This window comes from Corvus hawaiiensis, chromosome 2 (assembly GCF_020740725.1).
Source record: "Corvus hawaiiensis isolate bCorHaw1 chromosome 2, bCorHaw1.pri.cur, whole genome shotgun sequence".
NCBI classification, from domain to species: domain Eukaryota; kingdom Metazoa; phylum Chordata; class Aves; order Passeriformes; family Corvidae; genus Corvus; species Corvus hawaiiensis.
In genome coordinates, this window is record NC_063214.1 from 53,371,520 (window position 1) to 53,392,849 (window position 21,330).

Below are 21,330 nucleotides of genomic sequence, written 5' to 3' on the forward strand. Positions count from 1 at the left end.
AGAAGTAAGAATCAAGTTGACAAGGGTTCAAAGCACACTGCAGGTAGCACACTAGTTTCACATTCAGAAAGGAAGCAGAATTCAGATCTCAGAACTATTCAAAATTACACTGGCTCCTTATGGTGTATTTTATCAGGTTTCCTTCTGTGAAGAAAATGCTTAAGCAGTGCATTTCTCTCACAGACACTCTTCCCTGAGGCAACACCAGAAGCTGGAGTGAACATCGCATGTGGCTCATTGTTTAAATGCTTCTAATTTTTACACTGTGCTAAAGTGGCCCAGGAGCAGCTGCATGTTGAACTAATCACTTAGTGCGTCTTAACAGTTTTGATTTTATTCACAAATATGAACAAGGTTAATCGTAGAGAAAAAAGTCAACCCTCTTGAAATATGTAGATTTTATAAAGCACTTGACACTCATGACAGACAAAAAATGAGAAGAGCAAGTCTAAGTCTTTTAACACCAAATGGTGGAAGCAGAAAGTTATTCAATATTTCGCCTATCTTAGTACTCCGAGAAAAAGATTATAGCTCAAGTACTCTGGACATAAAGTGCACACTCATCCACAATTGAATGGACTTGTGCATAATCACTTCATGAAAGAGGAAGTATTTTTCCTTGCGGAGTAAGGCAGGATAATAAAATCACTAACAGCAAAATTGCATCAAGCATAGAAACTGATTTAAAAAAGGAAATCAATTTGCTGTATAGTGTCATTTAATACTGTGTTCTCCTCTTCAGGCATGTCTTTGCTCATTCTTTGGCAGCTTGGCTACGCTGAGAGAGCATAAAGCCATCTATCTGAGCTAATACAGACATACCACCAAAAGCTCCTAACAGATAGGAGGAGGAAGACTGTTTTCCTTGGAGGAACACAGAATCTATTGATAAAAGCAAAGTTCTGTCACTATTAAATGCTTCCATATTACCCTCCACAACTGCATCCCCAGCAAGCTTGCTGATGGAACAAGAGCCCTCTCTTGAACAAAATGAAAACTTACCATCATCACCTTTCTTAAACTCCCAAAAAATAAAGTTTCCAGGCAATGGGCCTCTATTCAAATATTTAAAGAAACCAGAACTGCTAAAATATTTCTAGGAACCTTCTAAAAACTGGTAACAGCACTTCACAGTTCAAGGGTTTTCCTCTGGGACAGATAAAAGCTTTACTCCTACAATTAATGATTGAACAGTAAAATTCAACAGTAACAAACATCAGTTTATCCCGTTGCTTGTTAAGATCATGTGGAAACATGAATTTTCCTGGAAAGTGACTGTCTTATGTAATGGAAATTTCATGCTGAGTATCTTAGAAGTGCCTGATTACTAAGATTCCTAACCTGGCTGTGCTGCACCCCAAACTAGAAAAACTTCTACAGAGAGAAGACTCCATCTCTAGAAACAAGTTAGTGGTAGCTTAGGAGCAAAAGGTGAAAACTTTAGAGTATTTATAAACACAATAAAGTCCAAGTCAGTAAAGCAAGCATTATACACAAGTACTTTGTGCACCGTAAGGGCTACTTTACAAAGCTGAAACAATTAGAAGCAATGTCAGTTGGATGCATGTAAAACAACAATCAGTGAGAGAACTCTGTCATCAACTGTGAAAGTATTACACTACATCTCAAAGAAAGAAATATCTCTGAGCTGGTCTGATACCTCGTAAGATTCCTAATGCAGATATATCTGAGACAAAAAGGACATTAACCAGGAAGAAAAAAGCAGCTTCCCAAGCATTCTCAGAACCCAGAAGTTCAATGACCCATGTTCTACAGTATTTTAAGTCAGATCTACACATGTCCAATAAAACTTTAATATTGACTTTTGGGCCAACAAGATGGAGCTTGTACTTATTTGTCTGCTTGTTTACCCATAAAACTTCCATGTAAAGGCATACCTCAAAATGCCCATTTAAATAGAATACATTTCATACTACTAGTAAAGTACTTGAGAAAATATTTTGAATAAAATATAACTTACAGCATATATATTTATGCATGCATATTTATCTGCCTATCTATCTCTATATATAAAGTACCATGACATCTGTAAGAGAAACCTTACTTTTCTAATTCTTCAGGATCAAACTTCCACCAAGTATCTGGCTCACGGAATTCCACTCTGTATCCTTTTTCTAGAGCCTGCAGCAAGCAAAGAAATATGTGTGATGTGTATCATGATCACATAAAATGTAAGAAAAAAATAAAAGACAAGTATAATAAACAGATGCAGCATACTCTGCTGTGGTAGTATGCTGAATTTCACCTACCCCAGCTTGTCTTAGCTTTTGTTCCAGGCTAAGCAAATTAAGTCAATCCTTAAACTGATCTAAACTATTGCCATACCAATTACTAATCATTATCAATAAGCTGTCTCTCTCTCCAAAAACTTGAGCAAAAAAAATGTTTCTGGACAAAACATATCAACTTATCACATGCAAGGGTAAGTTTGAAAAATTGTTACAGTTGACAATCATGCAACAAAACCCACCACTTCCACATACGGCTTCATTTCCCAGGCTTGAGTGTTAGTGTTGTCTATTATAACTGGAGATTTTCCCTGCTCCATTGCTTGCTTTGCTGCAATGAAATATTGTGCAAGTTAATAAACCACATGGAACTCAAAATAAAAATAAACTACTCCAGATTTTCTTTCACTAATCTACTTTGACTGAAACACTCTAAGAGAAAGAATAAAAGGTACAGGCAGGAATGAAAACAAGCAGAAACAAGAACCTGATGCCCAAAGAAACAAGGTTATCTATTTTTAATTCTGAATCTTGCAGAAGTTCAAAATTTAATGTATATGTATACGTGAACTAAAGTATAAAAAATACTTTAAATACTTCTATATATGCTTTGCTAAAATACATATACTCCTTTTCATATAGACTCCTAACACTCATACATGTTATGCCACCCTTCTATTTCCCCTATGTAACACAGCTCAATAGGATTCCTTTTATTCATTCCAACCTCTCTTCCGGTTCCACTCGTGGGCATCACCAAGCTGAGCAGCATTATACGTGTATCCATACTGCTGACGAAAATAATCATCGGTGCTGAGCACAATGCCATCACAACTCTGACCAAGCAGAGCCCTGTTAAAGAAAAACACAAAAATGCATTAACTTTCAATTTTCAGAGAGATAAACACATCAAAATAATATAGCTAAAATAAATTGAACTGTGACCTATTTCTGAACTTCTTGCAAACTTCAAACAGATTTATAAAAAGCACACCCATGTGTATTACCAATAATTCTAATGCAATTAAAGCAATATATTTTCCCTCTCTACTATTTTTGTATTTGTTGTTTCTTCTCCACTCCCAAGAGATGTTTGTATCCATCTAATTTTATGGCTATATTAGAGTAAGTTCCAAGTATCTCATAATAATTGAATGTATTTGCTAACATTTTCCATCTCAATCCTCACTTGGAAATATGTCTAGAAAGCAATCTGATCATGAGAACTCCCCATTCTCCCAAACATAAATCTAATTTCAGAAAGTACTTGGAAATTGGTGTTTAAAGGAAATCCTTATATAACTGAGACCACAGCACATTTCTGTCTAAAGTCCACCCTACAGAATGGGTGCAGATTGGACTTTAGGCCTCCCTATCTATTTTTAGTTCTATAGCACATCTGGATTTGAAAACAGCAAACAGCCAGTTAATGCCACAGAGCATGTAGCGCCCGCTGCAACACTCAGATATCACTGTTCTATGAAAATTTAGGCAACTATTCTAGCTCAGAAATAGGCAACATACCCACAGGCTACAAAAGCCAAACTATACTAGCGGTATGTGGGATTGCACTACTGCTGAGGTGGCAGGAACAAAAAAAAATTGGCCAGATCCCAAATAACTAAGGGGAACAAAGACATGCTAGTTCTAAGTTACTAAGCTTTCCTATATATATCTGTACAAAGAGCTATTTAACTGTAATTCTTACATGAGGACTTTGCTATGTTTTGCCACCTGTCACCAACAACAGACTTGTTATGGATCATAGTTTAATGATTGTGACACTGTATTCCATGTTAGTTTATATTCCTGTAGGTTTATTGTCCCACAACTCCGTTGTTGGTTATTTCTGCTTTTAAGATACCGACATATGTACAACCAAATTCAGGTTACTAAAGACCAGAAGAAACTACAAATGGTGCAATGTCAAGTAACATGATCAAAGCTCCATACAAAGTGTTACCTCCTCCTTGCTCTTCCTTTTCCAGAGCTTTAGGTTGCTTCAGGACAAATAGCCATGCTATTTGAGAAAGCAGAGCATGATACATTGAAAGTGCAGCCACTTTATTTAAACGTTGATAAATAATTGGTTTTGTTAGAGCCTTGATCTTTCAAAAGGATGTGTAATACACTGGTTTAGAAGAGTGCAGAAGGATTCATCACCTATTTTTGTTCTAAGTAGATCAAATGGCACCAGTAAATCATACACCACACACAGCAACAATTTTTTTATCCTTCTTCCTCCCTTGTATAAAATATTTAACAAATTTATATTAAGTTACTTGGCTGTGATTTCATACATGGCCCAATTCTCTTATTTACAGTATGCTACATTTGCCAATTAATAATGCTAGAAAAACTGGATCCATCTTCCACACTCGCTCCTTGTGTACTGAATGTATATACACATATCTTAAAAAATCATCTGCCTTAAAAAAAGACAGCAAATAATATCTGGGATTCTTCTATTGGCTGAGTAGATGGACACACCCCTACAGTTCCTAGGGTCCTGAGCATCAGGTTTCTATAGGAATATATGAACTGAAGAATCAACACTAATGGGACATTCATCTTCATTTTTATTGCTAAGAACTGACTCCATCTGCTCATGTTCTGGAGAATAACTCACTCACTCCAATTCTTTTGTTGTATCTTCCAAACAACATTAGTAGCAATAAAGAAACACAGTAGCAAGGGTTCAGAAATCTTGCAAACCCATCAACAAAGTGTATTCTTGAAATACTTTGTTAATATTCCTTGAAGTTCAGAATACACCACAATTATTAATGAATCAATATAACTGAAATAACAGATTTAATATAGTAAACTGTATTTGCAATAATCCTAAACCCATAGAATTTGAGAAGGCAAAGTGGTTACCAAAGAGGCCAGAATAACAGAGCCCTTACCCCATACACAACACACAAGCTATCACAAAGTCATGAGTTTATGATCTGAAACTTCAAATATTACAGTAGTGATTGGAACCTCTTTCTAAATTGTGAAATTGAATCATAGAACATTGCACTTTAAAAGCCTGACAATTACCTCTTTCAGAATTCACAGTACTTAAACTTTTAAAATTCAAAGCAGAAACCTGTTTGCTGACATCATATGGAATAATTCATACACCTCCAACATGTGTTTGGAAATAAAATTTATCCCAGGCTCATAACTAGAAAACAGAAAGAACAAAAAGCATATCTATACAAAGAAAGCATCATTACTATCTAAACCGACAGAGATGATATTCCACTTTTGAGATGAAGAAAGAAAAAAATATAAATGTATTTCTAATGAGAGTCAAATTACGGATTAGTCAGCATCAGTATGTGCACATGCTTGAAATGAGTAGCATATTATCCAACTGCTGTAATCCATCTTTTTCACTCTAAACCTTCCCTCCAAGCAAACACCCACCTTTGAACACAGTAGGACACTGAAATTAAAGCAGCTCACCTACTTTTTCCAGACATGCTCTCTGATCTAATAGAAGCTATTATCCTGACATACAAAAAACTCATGTTGAAACCAAAATATTAACTACTCAGCAAACCAATACACATTTTTTCCAATGCATACGTGCATGCATGCACACAAACAAATCCCTCTTCTTCAAAACTAAAATGGTCCCCAAACCTGTATCCTAGTTAGCCTACTCTGATAAATGATTTTATAATAAAGAAGGTATCTCAGAATCTAATAATTCACCTATTTAAAACAGCTAGCATATCATGGATGAGGAAAAATATAGGCAGTAACTAAATATAGTGTCAAAATACGCAGCATTACTGAGCTGCGTAAACGCTCCTTTGAAAGCACTCCTTGTAACACTATTTAAATAAATACATAATTAGAAACAACAGCACACCACTGTTTCTACATTCAGCTATAAACACCAATGCTTTAACTCCTCCCTTCACAACATCTTGCTCTGAGGAAGAACGGCCCCAGAGAAATACAAGTGTCTTTATATATTACTGGATTTAAACAAAAAGGGACTTCTTAAATGACACCAATATTCGGTCTTTCCATTTCACTAAGCCACATTTTTTTCAAATTAATGCTTAGGTATTTATGGAGAAAAGCCAAATTGCTACTGCTGCCAATTTTAGTAGCAAAATATTCTAAAAATACAAGTTTCTTTTCCTGTAACTTTTCCCAGGACTGTAAGATCACATTACCATCGAATTGTAGCAGACTTTGGTTACTTGGGCTAAAGCTATCACTACTGGGTATCTGTCTGACCAAACTGTTTACAAACATTTTTAACTAAATGGTCAATCTCTTCCAAAACCAAGATAAAAAGAAAGCATTTGTACAATATTTTGTTACTCTAAGCTTTTCTCTGAGAAGCTTTGGACTGAGGAAGTGAAATCTGACAAAGTACATGTGTTCGTTTGCCCTGCAAAAACTTTTTGTAAATCTGCCCAAGGCATACAACTTTAAAATGTCACACACACAGAAAATAGGAGTGAAAAGAACTCATTTTTTGTATAAAGTAGAGCAGAAAATGCAAGGATTCTCGCTGCAGTAAACCCAATCTTGAACAGAGCAATCTGGTAGTGTCAGGAAGCTGATTCAGGACCAATACTGCATTTTAAGAACACATTTCTCCCAACACAAGAATGGCAACAGAAGGAACAAAATTGCCTTGAAATAGGAGGACATGGGAAGCATCGTGGTATAAACACCAGAACAAGCAACTTGGTACTGGCAGAAGAGCTAGGAAATAGGGCCAAGGCAAAGAGTGAAGCAGAGGGAAGACACTGTTACGATGAAGTTGGGAGTGAGCTAGTACCACTGACAGAAACAAGGAGAAAATGAATCTGGGAAGAAACGAGACGCAGAAGGAACTGAAGGAATCAGCTTAGAATTTAGAAGCAGATAAGGAGCTAGTAAGCACAAACCAAAAGCCATGAATGGATATGAACAGGAAAACCAAACTGGAAATGGATGGTTAAAAAACAGGATTTTGTATGGCCTCAGGGGCTAGGATTGTCTAAGTCAGGCGGACACAGGAAATAAATCCATGAGATGAGGGGAGCTCCTTAAACCCAGAAATGGCTGGTGTTATGCTCATATTTAAGGCAAGTAAAGACAAAGACCCAAAGAACTAATGGCTGCTCAACCTCACCTAAGCTCTGTTCTGGAAACAATGGAGCGCATCCTCTTGGAATCTATTTCCAAACATGTTAAAGCAATGAAGGTAACCAGGAAGAGTCAATGTGGGTTTTGCAAAAGACAAATCATTCTTTACTAACCAGAATGCACTGGTGAAACAAGCGCCTTTGTCAATGAGGACTGAGTGATGACTGCAGCATACTCAGAAACTATCAAAACTTCCAACATCATCTCCCAGCCAGTAGCAAGCAGAGAACAGCAAAGGATATAGTGGGACCAATTTTTTTCAGTATCTTCATCATTAACCTGGATGATGAGGCAGAGAGCTTGCAGGTGACACCAAATCAGCAGTGAGGCTCAACACTGAGCTGAACAGTGAGGCTTCTATCCAAAAGGCCACAGAGAAACCCGAGAACTGGGCTAAGCAAAACACCACGAAGCTCAACAAGGAAAGACTAAGTTCTGCAACTGATGAAACCTAAGCATCAGCACAGGTGGGAAAGTGAGTGGTTGAGCAGCTCTGTTGAAAAGAGTCAGAGGATTACAGTGGACATCAAATGAGATGAGTGAACGGTGTACTCTCATCAAAGGCAGGGCACACCACAACCTGGGCTTTAGTATAGGTTTACTTTAGTGCATATTTAGTATATTTTTAGTTTAGTGTGGCCAGCAGATCATCAGAGAAGGTCTGCCTGACTCTTGTGTGGTCAATACTGAAATATTGTGTGCAGTGTGGGACTTCCCAGTTCAAAAGACATGCTGAAAAACATGGAAGGGCTGAACAGATGGCTACCAAGATGGCTATGGGCATACAACCTCCAAGGAGAGGTTAACAGCAGCTGGGCTTGTTTAGTCTGGCAGTGGAGACAGTAAAAGATCTGATGTCAGCCTATTACAGTGAATACGCCCATCCCTTACCGGAAGGGAAGCTGCAAGGAAGATGAGCCAGATTCTACCATGTAACAGCACACATTATTACAGGGGACATGCAAATTGTGGCTTGGGAACTTCAGTTTGGAGATTAGGAAGAACTTCCTTACTTAGGTGGGCTGTACTGCACTAGAAAAGTTTGGTGACACCACAGAATCTGTGGGGTTTTTAAGATCAGGCCTGACAAAGACATACCTGACCTGATCCAGTGACAGTGACTAACCTCCTCCATTCCTCCATGCAGAACAATGGACTAGTTCACATCCACTAGTCTCTTCCAAAAAACGTGCCCGTAATTCCAACTGCTTAGTTGGAATGGAAGAGTAAAAACAGAACACAAACTTCAGTGGAAGATTCAAGACAGACACAAGTCAAGTTTGCGAGTGGGAAGAAAAGCATCTGTACTTACAAACCCTTACTCGGTGCAAACCACAAATAGAAATTTGAAATTCCAAGGTCTCACTACTGGCTCTGTTGTCATTTCCTACTGGGAAACCCACTTGCAAGATACACCTCATTCCCCTCTAGTGCTGATCCACACAGATGATGTCAGTTCTCTGCTTTTCCTTCACAGTTATTTTACTGACACAAACAGTAGAGGTTTGTCTGCAGGTGCCAAAGATGCCACACCTGCAAAGACACCTGTAGGCATTAATATGACCTCAGATGTAACATCATTGCTGTCTAGTCTACACTGCAGAATTCTATGATGCTACATAGAAAAACATATTTCAAACATGTTTATTAAGATTTAACTAATAATACATGTATTTTCCTCATAGACACCCATTAATTCTGGGATGCTTTTTCCCAAAGATATCCAAGACCCTGAGACGATTTCATGGGGATACACAACTGCAACCAAGCATTAAATATATGAAACTGCACGTAATTGAATACGCTGAAAAACAAGTACCATGCAGTTCAAATTCTGCACCCACTTTTGGTAACTATTCTTAACCTTGATCTCATAGTGCCCAGTTTCCCATCTGCTAACTAAGATTAGTAACTGATCTCATAAATGAGAGGAAAAAAAGCACAAATGTGTGTTCTTAAAAACCTGAAGATATTTAGACTTTTTCAGACAATATTAGTCATATATTTGGAGAAAGACTCAAAAACAATTTAGCACATCAAACATGGAAAACAAATATATTTGGTATCTTCACATTAAGTATTATCCAGTCCCTGAACTGAATGAGGCAGCATTTTTTCCACAGGCTTATTTTTCCAATTTTTTATGTTGCTTTCACATATTAAAGGAATTACTGCAGTAATACCACATGGGGACATGCAGCTTCAAAAATGCAGGCTTGCAAAATACAGCAATCAGTAACAATAAAATATTATAGCAAAAATCACTCAAACATGTAAGAAAAATACCTATTAGAAATTTCTAGCTATGATAAGGAGATCACTGTCTCCTAAATATCAGGGAAAACTCCACTCCTTTATATAAAAAACAAGTAAGAACATGATGACTGTATATATTTCACAGACTCCTTGCACCCAACAGATGACAACTACAGAAGACATCCCACCTGTGATGTAGTTTCTGGATGAAACTCAATCAGTTAAGTACTGACTTAGTAACTTCTTTTTTTTGTATACACAAGAGAAACTTATTTTCACTTAATACAGGTAGTGTCTGTGCTCTGTCAACTTATTGTGCTTTTTGAACTAGGCCAAAAACACCAAGTGAAAATCCAAGTTGGAGATGGTATCTTCTTTTAACCCTGTCAGACTTCAGCAAGCGTATTTTGAAGAAAAAATAATACTTTCCTTGTGTGCTTTTCACAAATAAAGAAAAGCAGTTGACAGACCATACTATGAAAAAAGGGAATGAGACAATGCTCAGTTTCATCAATACACACTGAAAACAAGTATTTTCAGAGTAGCAGCGTTCTTCTAATGACCTTTGAAAATTTTTGCATGGGCATGAAAATGTACTTATGGTTCAGTCAAACTGACATTGTTAGATTTGATGGGATTTTTTTTAAATTAGGGAATTTAAGAATTAAAAAAAAAAAAGCAGCAGACCATCACATACTAGTACACTTGAAAATTTCAGAATAAAAGATGACGCAATTTAATGGATGCTCAACATATTAAATTTAACACAGAGGAGCTCCTGTTCATCAAAACTCCGAAGGAGACAAAACCCCCAAGTAAATATTTTTAATATTTACTGTCACTTGCACTCACTAAGTACAAGTGACAGCAAATATTAAACTACTAAATTTTAATAACCTAATTCATGAACTAAAAAGTTTCCTAAGTGCTTACAGATATATTCAAATTCTTAAAAAGTTTTTATTTGAATAAACTTCTCAAGCTTTAAGTCTTTACTCACCGAGAAAGTGTTGATTTCCCTGAACCTGGTAGGCCTCTTAAGATTAAAAGCAATTTCCGTGAACAACTGAATCTTTCTTCCGATAACTGCAATGAAGAAAAGCTGCGCATTCCTTCTCTACTGTCAGCTTTTGAACCCTTCCAACATTCTTCTCTGGTTTCACAGAAACCATTACTTTGGAGTCCATTCTGATCATTACTTCCATTCCTGAAGACCTGAGTAGAATGGATGTCCATATGACCAGAATAGTTGGTATTTTGATCAAGCAGTGGACCACGACTGTTGATATCAGTATTTTCATGGTAACAATGATAATTTTCATAAGAAAGCCCCCCATTCTGAGAAGAGAGAGTATTTTGGATTTGTGGTAGGGAATTAAGTATCTGAAAATGGGATTGATGGTTGAATCTAGGAGGAAGAGATCCCTGAGGTTTTCTGAAAGATGCACTAGTCTGCCAAGCAGGTCTGAATTCAGGCACTGAGCAGTTCCAAGCATCAACTTGGCCATTAAAAGTATTTTCAGTTTTCCAGCCACCTGTCTCCACAACTGACTGCTGCTCTTTGCTTGTTTTCTGACTGTTCTGTTCCCCCGAAAAACACTGTCCATTCTCGTAAAATGGCTGCGGACTGCCCAACAATACAGGTTGAGAATTCTCTTCTGAGCTTTGACTACAGCTAAATGGAGAGTGCTGCTCCTGAGAAATTTCAGTTTCTTTTTCCTGAAGATTAGCATCTAAATTTTCATTTTCCAGCTGGTGAATTTCTTTATAGAACTGGTCCAGTTCATCATCTATTTCTGGTACAGCAGCAGAAACAGCCTGCATCTTCTTTGCCTCCTTTCTTTTAGATCTGTTTTCATATAATTCATTCTCATCTCCTTCATTGTTCCTACATCCACTACAATTGCCAGATTTGTCCTGTTTGTTACTTTTAGCAGGCTTGTAAATCGGTCCTATGAAATCTCTGCTTGTAAAAAAGTCTTCATCTGATTCATTTCTATTTACTGAGAATAATGTACTGCTTTTCTCAATATTATCTTCACCAGCATTATTTGTAATAAAAGGGCCTTTTTCTTCTTCAGCTTTAGAGTCATTTATTGACGCAAACGGAGGATTTACATTCTGCACAGTTTCTAAATCAACTGGCTTACAAAGTACTGGATTATTTTCAGGGAGAACTTCATTCAAGGATCCCAAGACACCAGTAAGTATTTCCTCTTGGTTCTGCATTTCATGCTGCCCTTGTTTATCTAAGGCACACAAAGGTATACAACCATTTGACTTTTTCTCAACATCCACCTTCTCCTGAGTACCTTTGTTATCAACATCAGGGAGTTTCTCACAAGCCCCTTCTGTTGACTTCATTCTTTTAGAAGATGGCTCAATTCTGATTTCATCCTGATGATCCAAGAGCCTTACTGTATTTTCAGCATGAAGCATCTTAGAAACAAAAAAGAATACGTTATCAGCATGCACATTTTTTAAATAAAGTATAAAAAAAGCTGAAGTTATTCAGGCCTATGACATCACACCCTCCATGGCCACAACTAGAATGTACTCACCCAGAAGAAAAACAGACATCACCTACCACAAATATGGTTCAAACAAGACTGCTACATTATTTATTGCTCATCTTCAGTAAAGAACTAAATTAGTGCTGTATCAGTCCAGCAGCCACATTTTATGATATGCATTAAAAAATTTACAAATCATGCTTTTAAAAAGTGACTATTTGAAAATTTAATTACATCAACGATCTCTGACCTATGTTACTACTGTTCTCTGCTACCTGTGTTATTCTGCCAAGTGTTTGAAACCACTTTTAAAGATAAGCATGTGCTAATTTCCAATGCACCAAACTGATGCCTGAAATCATGAGCAACACACTACTAATACGAGCAACAAAAATGCAAATACTTCAACCCTGAAGATTGTTTTCTGTGACATGAACCAAACTCAGCTAACTCATTTAACACCAGTCAAACAGGTGCTGGGTGACATTCGTAATTTAGGACTAGTCAAGTAAGACTTAAAATCAAAGCTGCAATCTGTTATTATGGTTCTGGTTTTGGAACTACTAAAGACTTCTGGACTTTTGTGTTAGGGACCAAGATCACTTGCTTGCATGTCTTCTAAAATTAAACACATAAAAAAAAAAAAAAAAGAAAAGAAAAAAAATCCCTGTCCCAAATAGATTGCATTCTAAGAATTAAACCAGTAAGTTCCAGAAAGGTTCAGACGTGAGCAAAGACAAAGCAAGATGGCACTAACCACTGTGACATGCCATTATCCATCTGTTAGTCTGGATTTCTTGGATTTTGAAGTCTACACAGTACACAATAAAGAGCAAATTCTTCCCCTCCAAGAAAATGCAGTTTCAAACAAGAAAGAACATGTTTCTCTTACTGGAGGGTTTATTCTACTGTTTTCTGAAACATTTCAACTTTCTACGAGTAATTAACAAAACGTCACTTGCTCTTCATCCTGGATGAGAAAATAATTTTTTTCTTTATCTGAAAAGGACCTGTAGGTAGTGTTATGGGAAGATTTGTAAGTAACCATTATCCCATCATGTTTACTTGCAAAACTGACAAGAAAAGGCACTTTCTCACCTACCATCCAAAGGAAGAGAAACCTGCCATTCTCAACCTCAAAATGTCTAAATGAAGGAGATTTTACTGTCCGCACTTGACTTTAGTACCTGGAAGAAAGCACTACTGTCAGAAGGCAAAGAAACATGGCCATGCAACTCTCTCTCTTCCTCAGAATTGGTACAACGTTCTCTCCTCCTCCCCCCAAGATATATGTGGTTTGTGCATACCTCCATCTTCTTAGTTCTTCATTTTTGGACATTAGAAAGCAAGTATGACATTACTACCAATTATTGAGTCTACCCCCACCTATAAAAAAAATGCTACTCTGCCTCCACTCAAAAACAGTATTGGGGGAAAAAAATTACTTTATTAGCTTTTATATCCTCATGTTCTTCTGGGATGGTGTTTAAGCAGACCCCATTTCCTGATGTGGAATTAAAAGAGCAAACATGTGAACACTTGCTGCTTGACAAGATCCCATGACAAGGATGCTGCTCCATAACTGTCTCACATACGAACATCCTTTCTTGCTAATCTCTAACAGACTTTCCCTCGCTAACCTTGGAGAGAGTAAAGCTACATGCAAAACCATATCCACCTGCATCCTTGGGGAGGACAGAGCAAGTATGCTCAAGGAAACTGCAGTCTTTCTGACATTCGCACCTCTTGAATGGGACAAGCTCGGGTCTATATGATTTCTGTAAATAACTGGTTGTAAGCATTGAACCTGAGCCAGCACATGGGATGCCAAACTTATTTACCACTTTACCTGACCTGTGAAACATCCAGAAGGTTCAATCAACTAACTAACTTAAGGCCTTGAACTCGGCCTGTACAATACCTTTCCCAAATGGAAAAATAAGGCCTATATGGCAGAACCTACAGACAGGGGAACTGACTGGCTTCCCTTGCACTGTGGGTAGGGCGGTCATAAGGCGCATAGCCCAGCGCTCCCCACACGGCGCCAGGACCCACCTGGAGCCGCGGGAAGAAGGCTCTGCTCCCACCCCGGGCCGGCAGCAGCGTGTCCGAGGTGAAGGCACAGCCGCCGACCCCGTGCCTCGGGGAGGTGTGTCAGCCGCCCCCTCCCTCCCTTCCCCACGGTGCAAAGCCCAGTCCTCTCCCACACACATAAACACTTTCCTCAGCCCGCCGCCCACGTCACAGAACCTCAGCAGCCGCCGGCTCCTGCACGCTGACACCGCCATCCCCACGCTGCCTCTTCCCCGCCCGTGGTGGCACAGGTCCGTGGCAGCAGCGGTGATGGCGGAGGAGAAGCGGCTTCCCTTCACGGCCCGACCGAGCCGCAGCCGCCGCAGCCGCCGCAGCCACACGGGGGGAAGGACACGAACCTCAAGACAGCGGCTCCCGGCCGCGGGAGGGGCAGCGCGGCCAACCCCTCGCTCCCAAAATGGCGCCGCCTCCCTGTGCCCTATCACCTCGCGCGTGGCACCGGGAGGGGCGGAGCTTCCCGCACGGGCCGCGCGCCCTGCCCGATGGGAAGTGCCCGGGGCCGGCGCCGGCAGTGGGGTTTGGGCTGTTTTACTCTCCTTCGGGGGTTGTCTTCTCACCGTGTCGGGAGGTTTGCGTTAGGTGGCGTTCTGGTTTTTGTGGGGGAACAACAACGAAGTTCCGGTGAGGTTTGTCCCTAGGGTAAAAGCTGCCCAAGTTCTTAGACGTGTGTTGCACTTCACATGGATTTGCAACCTTCCGTCCTGCATGGATAAAGTAAAAATTTAATATGACGTGGCTACTTTTTTTTTTTTCAAATCTTGTGATGCTGTGCAAGGCAAACCACATTTTTCCTAAAAGAGCCCCCCGTCTTCTAACAGTAATTCCCCAAATTTCATTACTGCACACAAGAGCTCCAGTAAGCGATGTGCCCATTCTAAATACCTGCAACGTTTATTCTTTCACATCGCCCAAATGTATTATGAAGGTTTTTAAGTATGTGATTTATAAAGTCACTGAAATTAGTTTATTTGCTATAAATGGTGAAAAGAAAACTGGTCAAATCCACTGGCCAGGCATTCCTTCCTGCTACCTCTGCAACCAAAGCATAATCTCCTTTCCTGTGCCAGGTGATGGCCTTGTGTTGTTGAAAGGTATGGATGTGTCTTTTTTAATCTAGATCAGAAGTGAGCTGTTAAAGTGAATCCCAGTTTGCCATGCTTTGTTAAGATTAGTGCTCTTCCAATTTAAAAGCCACTGAGATGTGTGTTGTGGGAATGCCGCAATTGTAGCAACAAATATTTTCCCATATTGATTTCTTTTTATAATGGTGCTGTGCTAGTTAAGAAGACATTGCCAGCATTGCAGCCAGAGGTGGGAAACGTGTGGGCAGCTTCCAAGGAATAAAAGTAGCACAGCTGTGTCACTCCATTTCAGAGTGGAAAAAATTGGGTGAATTCTCCTGGTAGATGGGAAAAGTCCTGTATTTAGACATGGCCTGGCTATAGCTTTGGGACATGCATTTTGTACCATTTTGTGGAATCCACTGTCAAAGAGACAAATTCTAAAGCTGTTTTGAAGTAAATAAAAATTCAGAAGGAACTGGTCATTGCTGTTGTAAGGAGTTCTTTCAGGGAGGGAAATAGAAAAGATAAGGAACTGACCTTTGATACCAAGAAAAATGTAGTGACACAGGATATAGAAAGGAGAACATAATTGAAAGTTGTTGGAATACTTCTAACACGAGTATTTTGCAAATAAAAGGGGCTATATTGCTTTATTCTTGTAGCCTTTTCCATGAGATTTTCTAAAGATAATGAGGCTAGTGCTTAATTTTAATCTTAGAAAATATTTTGCAACTGAGACTCTCAACTTATTGGACAATTCTTTTCTAATAGTAATATTTAATCCTAAGGAAAAAACTATTTTCCATCTGAAATAGTAATTATGTGCTCCCCTACACAAGCTAAGTCATCAAACACCCAAGTTAACCATTTAGAGAGAGTAAATGTGCTGCACGTGGACATTTTGAAGGTAATGTCTGGAGATCAGAGCTCTCAAGCGCTTCATGTTGTGTATGTAGTAATTGTCTCAGATGTATTTAATTTGGGGAGTTCTCCCATTACTTGTATCTAATTAAATAAGCCACATGTTATGACTGGCAGTACCCTAATGTCATTTTTTCAACCTCATTGAGTATAATAAATTACACTTTCCCTGATGATCTTGTTACAGCTGCTACAGCTCCTATGTGGGGATTATGTATCACATGGGAAGTCTCTTGCTTGAGCCAGACCTACAAATAATTCCCCCATATTCCTTGTCTTGCACTAGATGATAAAAGAAGTTCCATTAGAAACATTGTCAGGAAAAGCTGATAGGGTAGGAAAAAGCAGTGTCCAAGAGATGGAACACTGCTACAGTGAAAAAATTTACAAAGAAGCATTAACAGATCATGGTTTTTGCTTTGTTTTCAGGGGACTCTGAATTTTATAATTTCATTTTTACATATGTTTATAAAGTTACTCAGAATGCTACCATGTACTGCTACTAGGTGTCACCCAGACCTCTCTTCCTGTAACATGCATCAGTGATTATGGTGGAAGTGTCTCACAGAGGTAAAAATCTAAGAATGAGGTAATGTTTTTGCACAGGTAACAAGTTACGAAATATTATCTATTCCTGTGTTACTAGCCATTTATTATATCACCTTCACCTTCATATTAGTTGATGAAATGTTGGCTTTAACTGATCTAAGAGAAGAGTGAAAGGGAAATTTTCCACCTTATGTATCAGATTTTCATTCAGTTTTCCAAGAGTCCTGTAAGTTTAAGTTGATTTGAACCTTACAGATCACATCAATTTATACGCATACAGGAAGTGAGTAATGTTCTTCGAAAAAAAATTAGTTCGGATGTTATGTAACTTGAGTGTTTGAACTTGCAAATGGAGCATTTTCTCAGAGTAGTTTTTGCATTTGATTTCCTAAGTTAAAAAGGGAAGATGGCAACTGACCACTTTGGAGGATCATCCTGATTCCTTTACGGTTCACTGGTATAATTGATGCTTTAGATGGAACGCAGAGACCTCTGATACTTGTACCAAACTAAGTAGTTGCACTAACACACTGCTTTCTTCTGCATGGGCCCAATTTCAGGTTCTGTAGGAAAAAAAAACTTTAAGGTGCAATTTCAAATTATAACTAAACCACACCAAAATGAAATTACTGCCAGAGAAAGTGCTTCTGCTACTCTTTCCTGTCCATGGTGATGACTAATTGCTGTCCTGCCTCCTCTCAGCTGGTGGCTTTTCTTCTTGTTTGTGAACTGGGTATTTTTAATAAAAACATCATACTATTCTTTTGTGTATGGAAAGGTTTCCATTAAATTTGCTTCCAGAAACATTTTAGATAAAACTTTCCAAAATAATTCAGCATAAAGAAGGTAGCTGGCATGAAAAATATTTACACAAAAATTTAAATATTGTTAGTGCAACAATAAATTCCTGTGATATGGCTTTTAATAGAAAAGATCAGGCAATTTAAGACAGACAGAATGATGAGACTCCATCTGTTATTAAAAGGGGAGTGGGGGGAGTGAAATTATCCAATGGGCACTACTTGAGATTGGCTTTTACATTTAAGGGTTAGTGTGGAATGATAGCTCAATCATTTAGATCTTGTGTTCTCATTATCAGACTTGACATAGCAGAGTGCTCTTCTTCTCATAACATTGTTCTTCTAATAACACTTAAATATAGTGTATATTTGAGTTCAAGAGAACTAGTTACAGACTTAGATTTAATTGTGCCTCTTTCTAAAGGGCCTTGGGTCATAGTTTGTCTTGTCACTCTACTAGATCTTGTTTGGAAAAGTGAGGCTTCAAGATGATTTAAGAAATACTGTTGCATAATTCTTTGAATTTAAATCGAACTATCTCTAGGGAGAAATTCTGGTGAACTTTAAGAGGACTGGTTTACTCAACAAACCAGGAATGTTGCTTGCCAAATTGTTTTTCTGAAGGTTTTATATGGCAAAGAGGAATTCTGGTATGTAAGTGTCACATGAAAGTTTCAGTGGTAAAAATCCAGTAGGAGTTTTTTACTTTTTAATTTCCACAGATAATATGGAGGTTTTTATTTGCATACTTCAACTTGAAAATTAACTTAAGAATTAGAGTTTTGGTAAAGCTATATATTTTTACAAATAAAAAAAATAATTCCAGGTAGCCTGTGGGTTATGTGAGATGGGAATATTTTTTATATATTCAACAGATTGTAGCAAGTGACATTTAAGCAATGGCTAGATTAATATTTCTTTTGACTACGATATAATTAGTTTGTAATTTAAATATTGTTATTTCATTCCCTGGTACTGGATGAATCCTTTTGGAGATAAAAATAGTGGGGAAAAAATAAAAGTAACACCTAGTTAGTTTATTTTGGAGGTTCTTGAAACCTTTCATTTAATGTTTTCTCTGAAATCTGCATGATACATAGATTTTTCTTGAAAGTAAGGCACCTCTTCTGTGATTTAGGTCTCAAGTACTACAGCAAAACAGAACTAAAAGAATGGTGAGATTTAACTTCTAATACAGAGCGCTTTATAAAGTATAACAACTGCGGGCCCACAACAAAGCTGAGCTTATGGGTTGTGAAAGCCAAGGAAACAGGATTCTGAACAATTCATGTCTTTCAAAGTAGAGAGTGGGGAGTTTCTAGGAAGCTGACACTCAAGGTGAAGGTCCAGTCACTGCTTAGTCTGCAGGACTCTCTAAATAGCTTCTCCCATTTCCATTAAAATGAAGGAGACCGAGTGTAATGCCTTCAGTAGACTGAAATTCAATGGGATGTTAAAGACAGTGGAATGGTAAAAGCAAAGAGTGTGAGTAGAAGAAAGAAAGCACCAGATAGAGCAACTAAAAGATACCCAGCATTTTATGGAGCACAATATGTTCAAGTATTTAATTCTTAATATACTAATGTTTAAGCAAGAGGAAAGAAGATGATAAAATACTACAAAAGTTTAGTGCAACATGCTTAATTATTGCAAATTGACATCCCCTCTGTTTTGTCAAATTCTTGTTCATTTTAGCCACTCAGCTTTTACCTGAAATTACTTTTGTTTGATTTCTTGAAGCTGAACAAATGAGATGCTCACTTTACAACTACAACTTACAGTAGAAATTTCTTAATTTTTTACCATTTTGTGATGCTAATGGCATTGCTTAAGAGTATTCAAGTTATGTACTGTCCTCTCCCACCTCCTATCCTACCTCTCAATTAAGGATGGAGAGCACTTAAATCAGGTAACTGATTTAAGGTAACTCAGAGGAGAAACTAATTTAATTCACTGACAAACTGAGCTGATCACCAGGGAAAGAAAGACTGCTGGTACAGACTCCCCAAATACTAATTCACTACTGTATTCACTACTGTCATACCTGTCTGCAAGGCACCAAGGGAAGAATAAATTTTTCCCCTTACTACTGTGATTTTTTAGATGCTGGCTGCCATAGGTTATATCAGCGCTAAGTTGTAGGAATACATTCTGCAAATATGGTCAGCAAGAAGATTCCATGACATTCAGCAGCAAAGCAGCTGTTAAGTCATACTAGAATGGAAAAACCTATAAAAAAAACAACAAAAAACCTGCAACGACAAACTTGTATTAGAAGCTGTAAATGTTTGTGTATAAATGCTCTCTAACCTTTTGCTATCAGATGGCAAGATGGTTTGATTAAGGCATAAAGGATTCACTGGTTGGTAGCAAAATACGCACCATCACTTCCTGACTGCAGTGAAGAGACAGATTCTGTTTTTGGACATTAAAATACGAAATGATGTTTTTGCTTCTGTGGCTACTGTAACATGAAACATTTTATTGTTCTCTTCCAATGCATGTCTCCAAAAAGGCAATGACCTGTTTAGGAAGAAGTTAAAGATAATCTACAGCTGACTCATGACGACGTTTTGGGAGGGGGTAATGCTTCTTGTTTTAATAGACTGACTTACTTTAGTAGGTCATTTAATCTTAATGGTGTCCCACTGTAGCTATTAACTATTTAATGAAGAAAGCAGATGAGTAGGTGGAGTGAAAGGCTTTCTGGAGTCCTCACCCTGAAGAATAACATCATATCCTCATATCCTCTCTAGTTTTGTTCTTGTTTTTTGTTTGGTTTGGTTTGCTTGTTTTTGTGAAATACCATATAGTACTTAGTGACTCTTGTCTTCTTATTAGAAAGCAGCCACAAGACATGCACAAATAGGTATTTCTGGTAGAATCAGACTTGTTAGCTCCAAGATCAAAGTGGTACTTTTAAATTTCAGAATTTATATTGCACATACACTAAAGCTAGTAGAGTCTGAGCATCACTGTCTTATTCAGCTGTTTGATTTTTGTTTGCAAGAAGGCAGTGTTGGAAACAGCACACATACAGGCAGTAAGAGTCTAAAAATTCCAGTCATCTAAAGTCACTGTTTCCATGTGGCTTCCTTGCAAATTACTTAAGAGACATATGAGATACTAAAATTAGTTGCAAAGTTAACTCATGTTCGTAATAGTATCATCTATTTAAAGAGGAACACCAATAAATGAACTCATTTTTCTTTCTCTGAGACAAATCATTACACCTGCAAGTAGAAAGTCTCCCTTCTACATGGCAAAAGCCCCTTCCAGTGTGAAGGACTCAGTATATAAACAACGTATAATTAATATGATTTGTTTTGCTAGGAAAATACTTTTGATGCAATTGTTTTAGAGTCACAATTAAAAGAGAAACAAACAGGAGTGAAAGGTCTTTTTATCTTTGCTGGAAACACAAATATCATTTTCACAAACATGCTATATTAAAAAAGGTAATTTAGGTAAGTGTCATGAAAAAGGGGTGAAAATGCACCCTCTATTTCTTAAACTTTTTCAATTTTCACTCTTCTGTCTTGATTTTGTCCAAGCCATTTATAGAAGGAAACAAAAGCTACTCTATAATTAATTTAAGTGATTTTGGGTAACTCATGTAATTTAGAAATCTAACTTGTAGTTCTCATTCATATAAACCCCCATCAACTGGCTTCTATTCAAACTCTTTGTTGCTTGTGTTGCCCCTTCATCCGACTGTCGATGACTGTATGGG

The 21,330-nt window shown here is 37.9% G+C and overlaps 1 protein-coding gene across 9 annotated transcripts in view; it reads right to left on the minus strand.

Moving 5' to 3' along the window:
* Positions 1-14,683, minus strand: part of N4BP2L2 (NEDD4 binding protein 2 like 2) — a 41,748-nt gene extending 27,065 nt beyond the window's left edge. For 3 of the 9 annotated variants that reach the window (XM_048295035.1, XM_048295029.1, XM_048295034.1), the window contains exons 1-6: positions 14,420-14,595; positions 13,272-13,356; positions 10,657-12,095; positions 2,977-3,101; positions 2,492-2,580; positions 2,066-2,142 (exon numbers count right to left, since the gene is read on the minus strand). In XM_048295035.1, coding sequence (XP_048150992.1) covers positions 2,066-2,142; positions 2,492-2,580; positions 2,977-3,101; positions 10,657-12,095; positions 13,272-13,274 — 1,733 coding nt within the window. In that variant the 5' untranslated portion in view covers positions 13,275-13,356; positions 14,420-14,595. The other 6 variants (XM_048295030.1, XM_048295031.1, XM_048295037.1 and 3 more) reach the window with 6 other exon arrangements.
* Between the last annotated feature and the right edge of the window lie 6,647 nt (positions 14,684-21,330).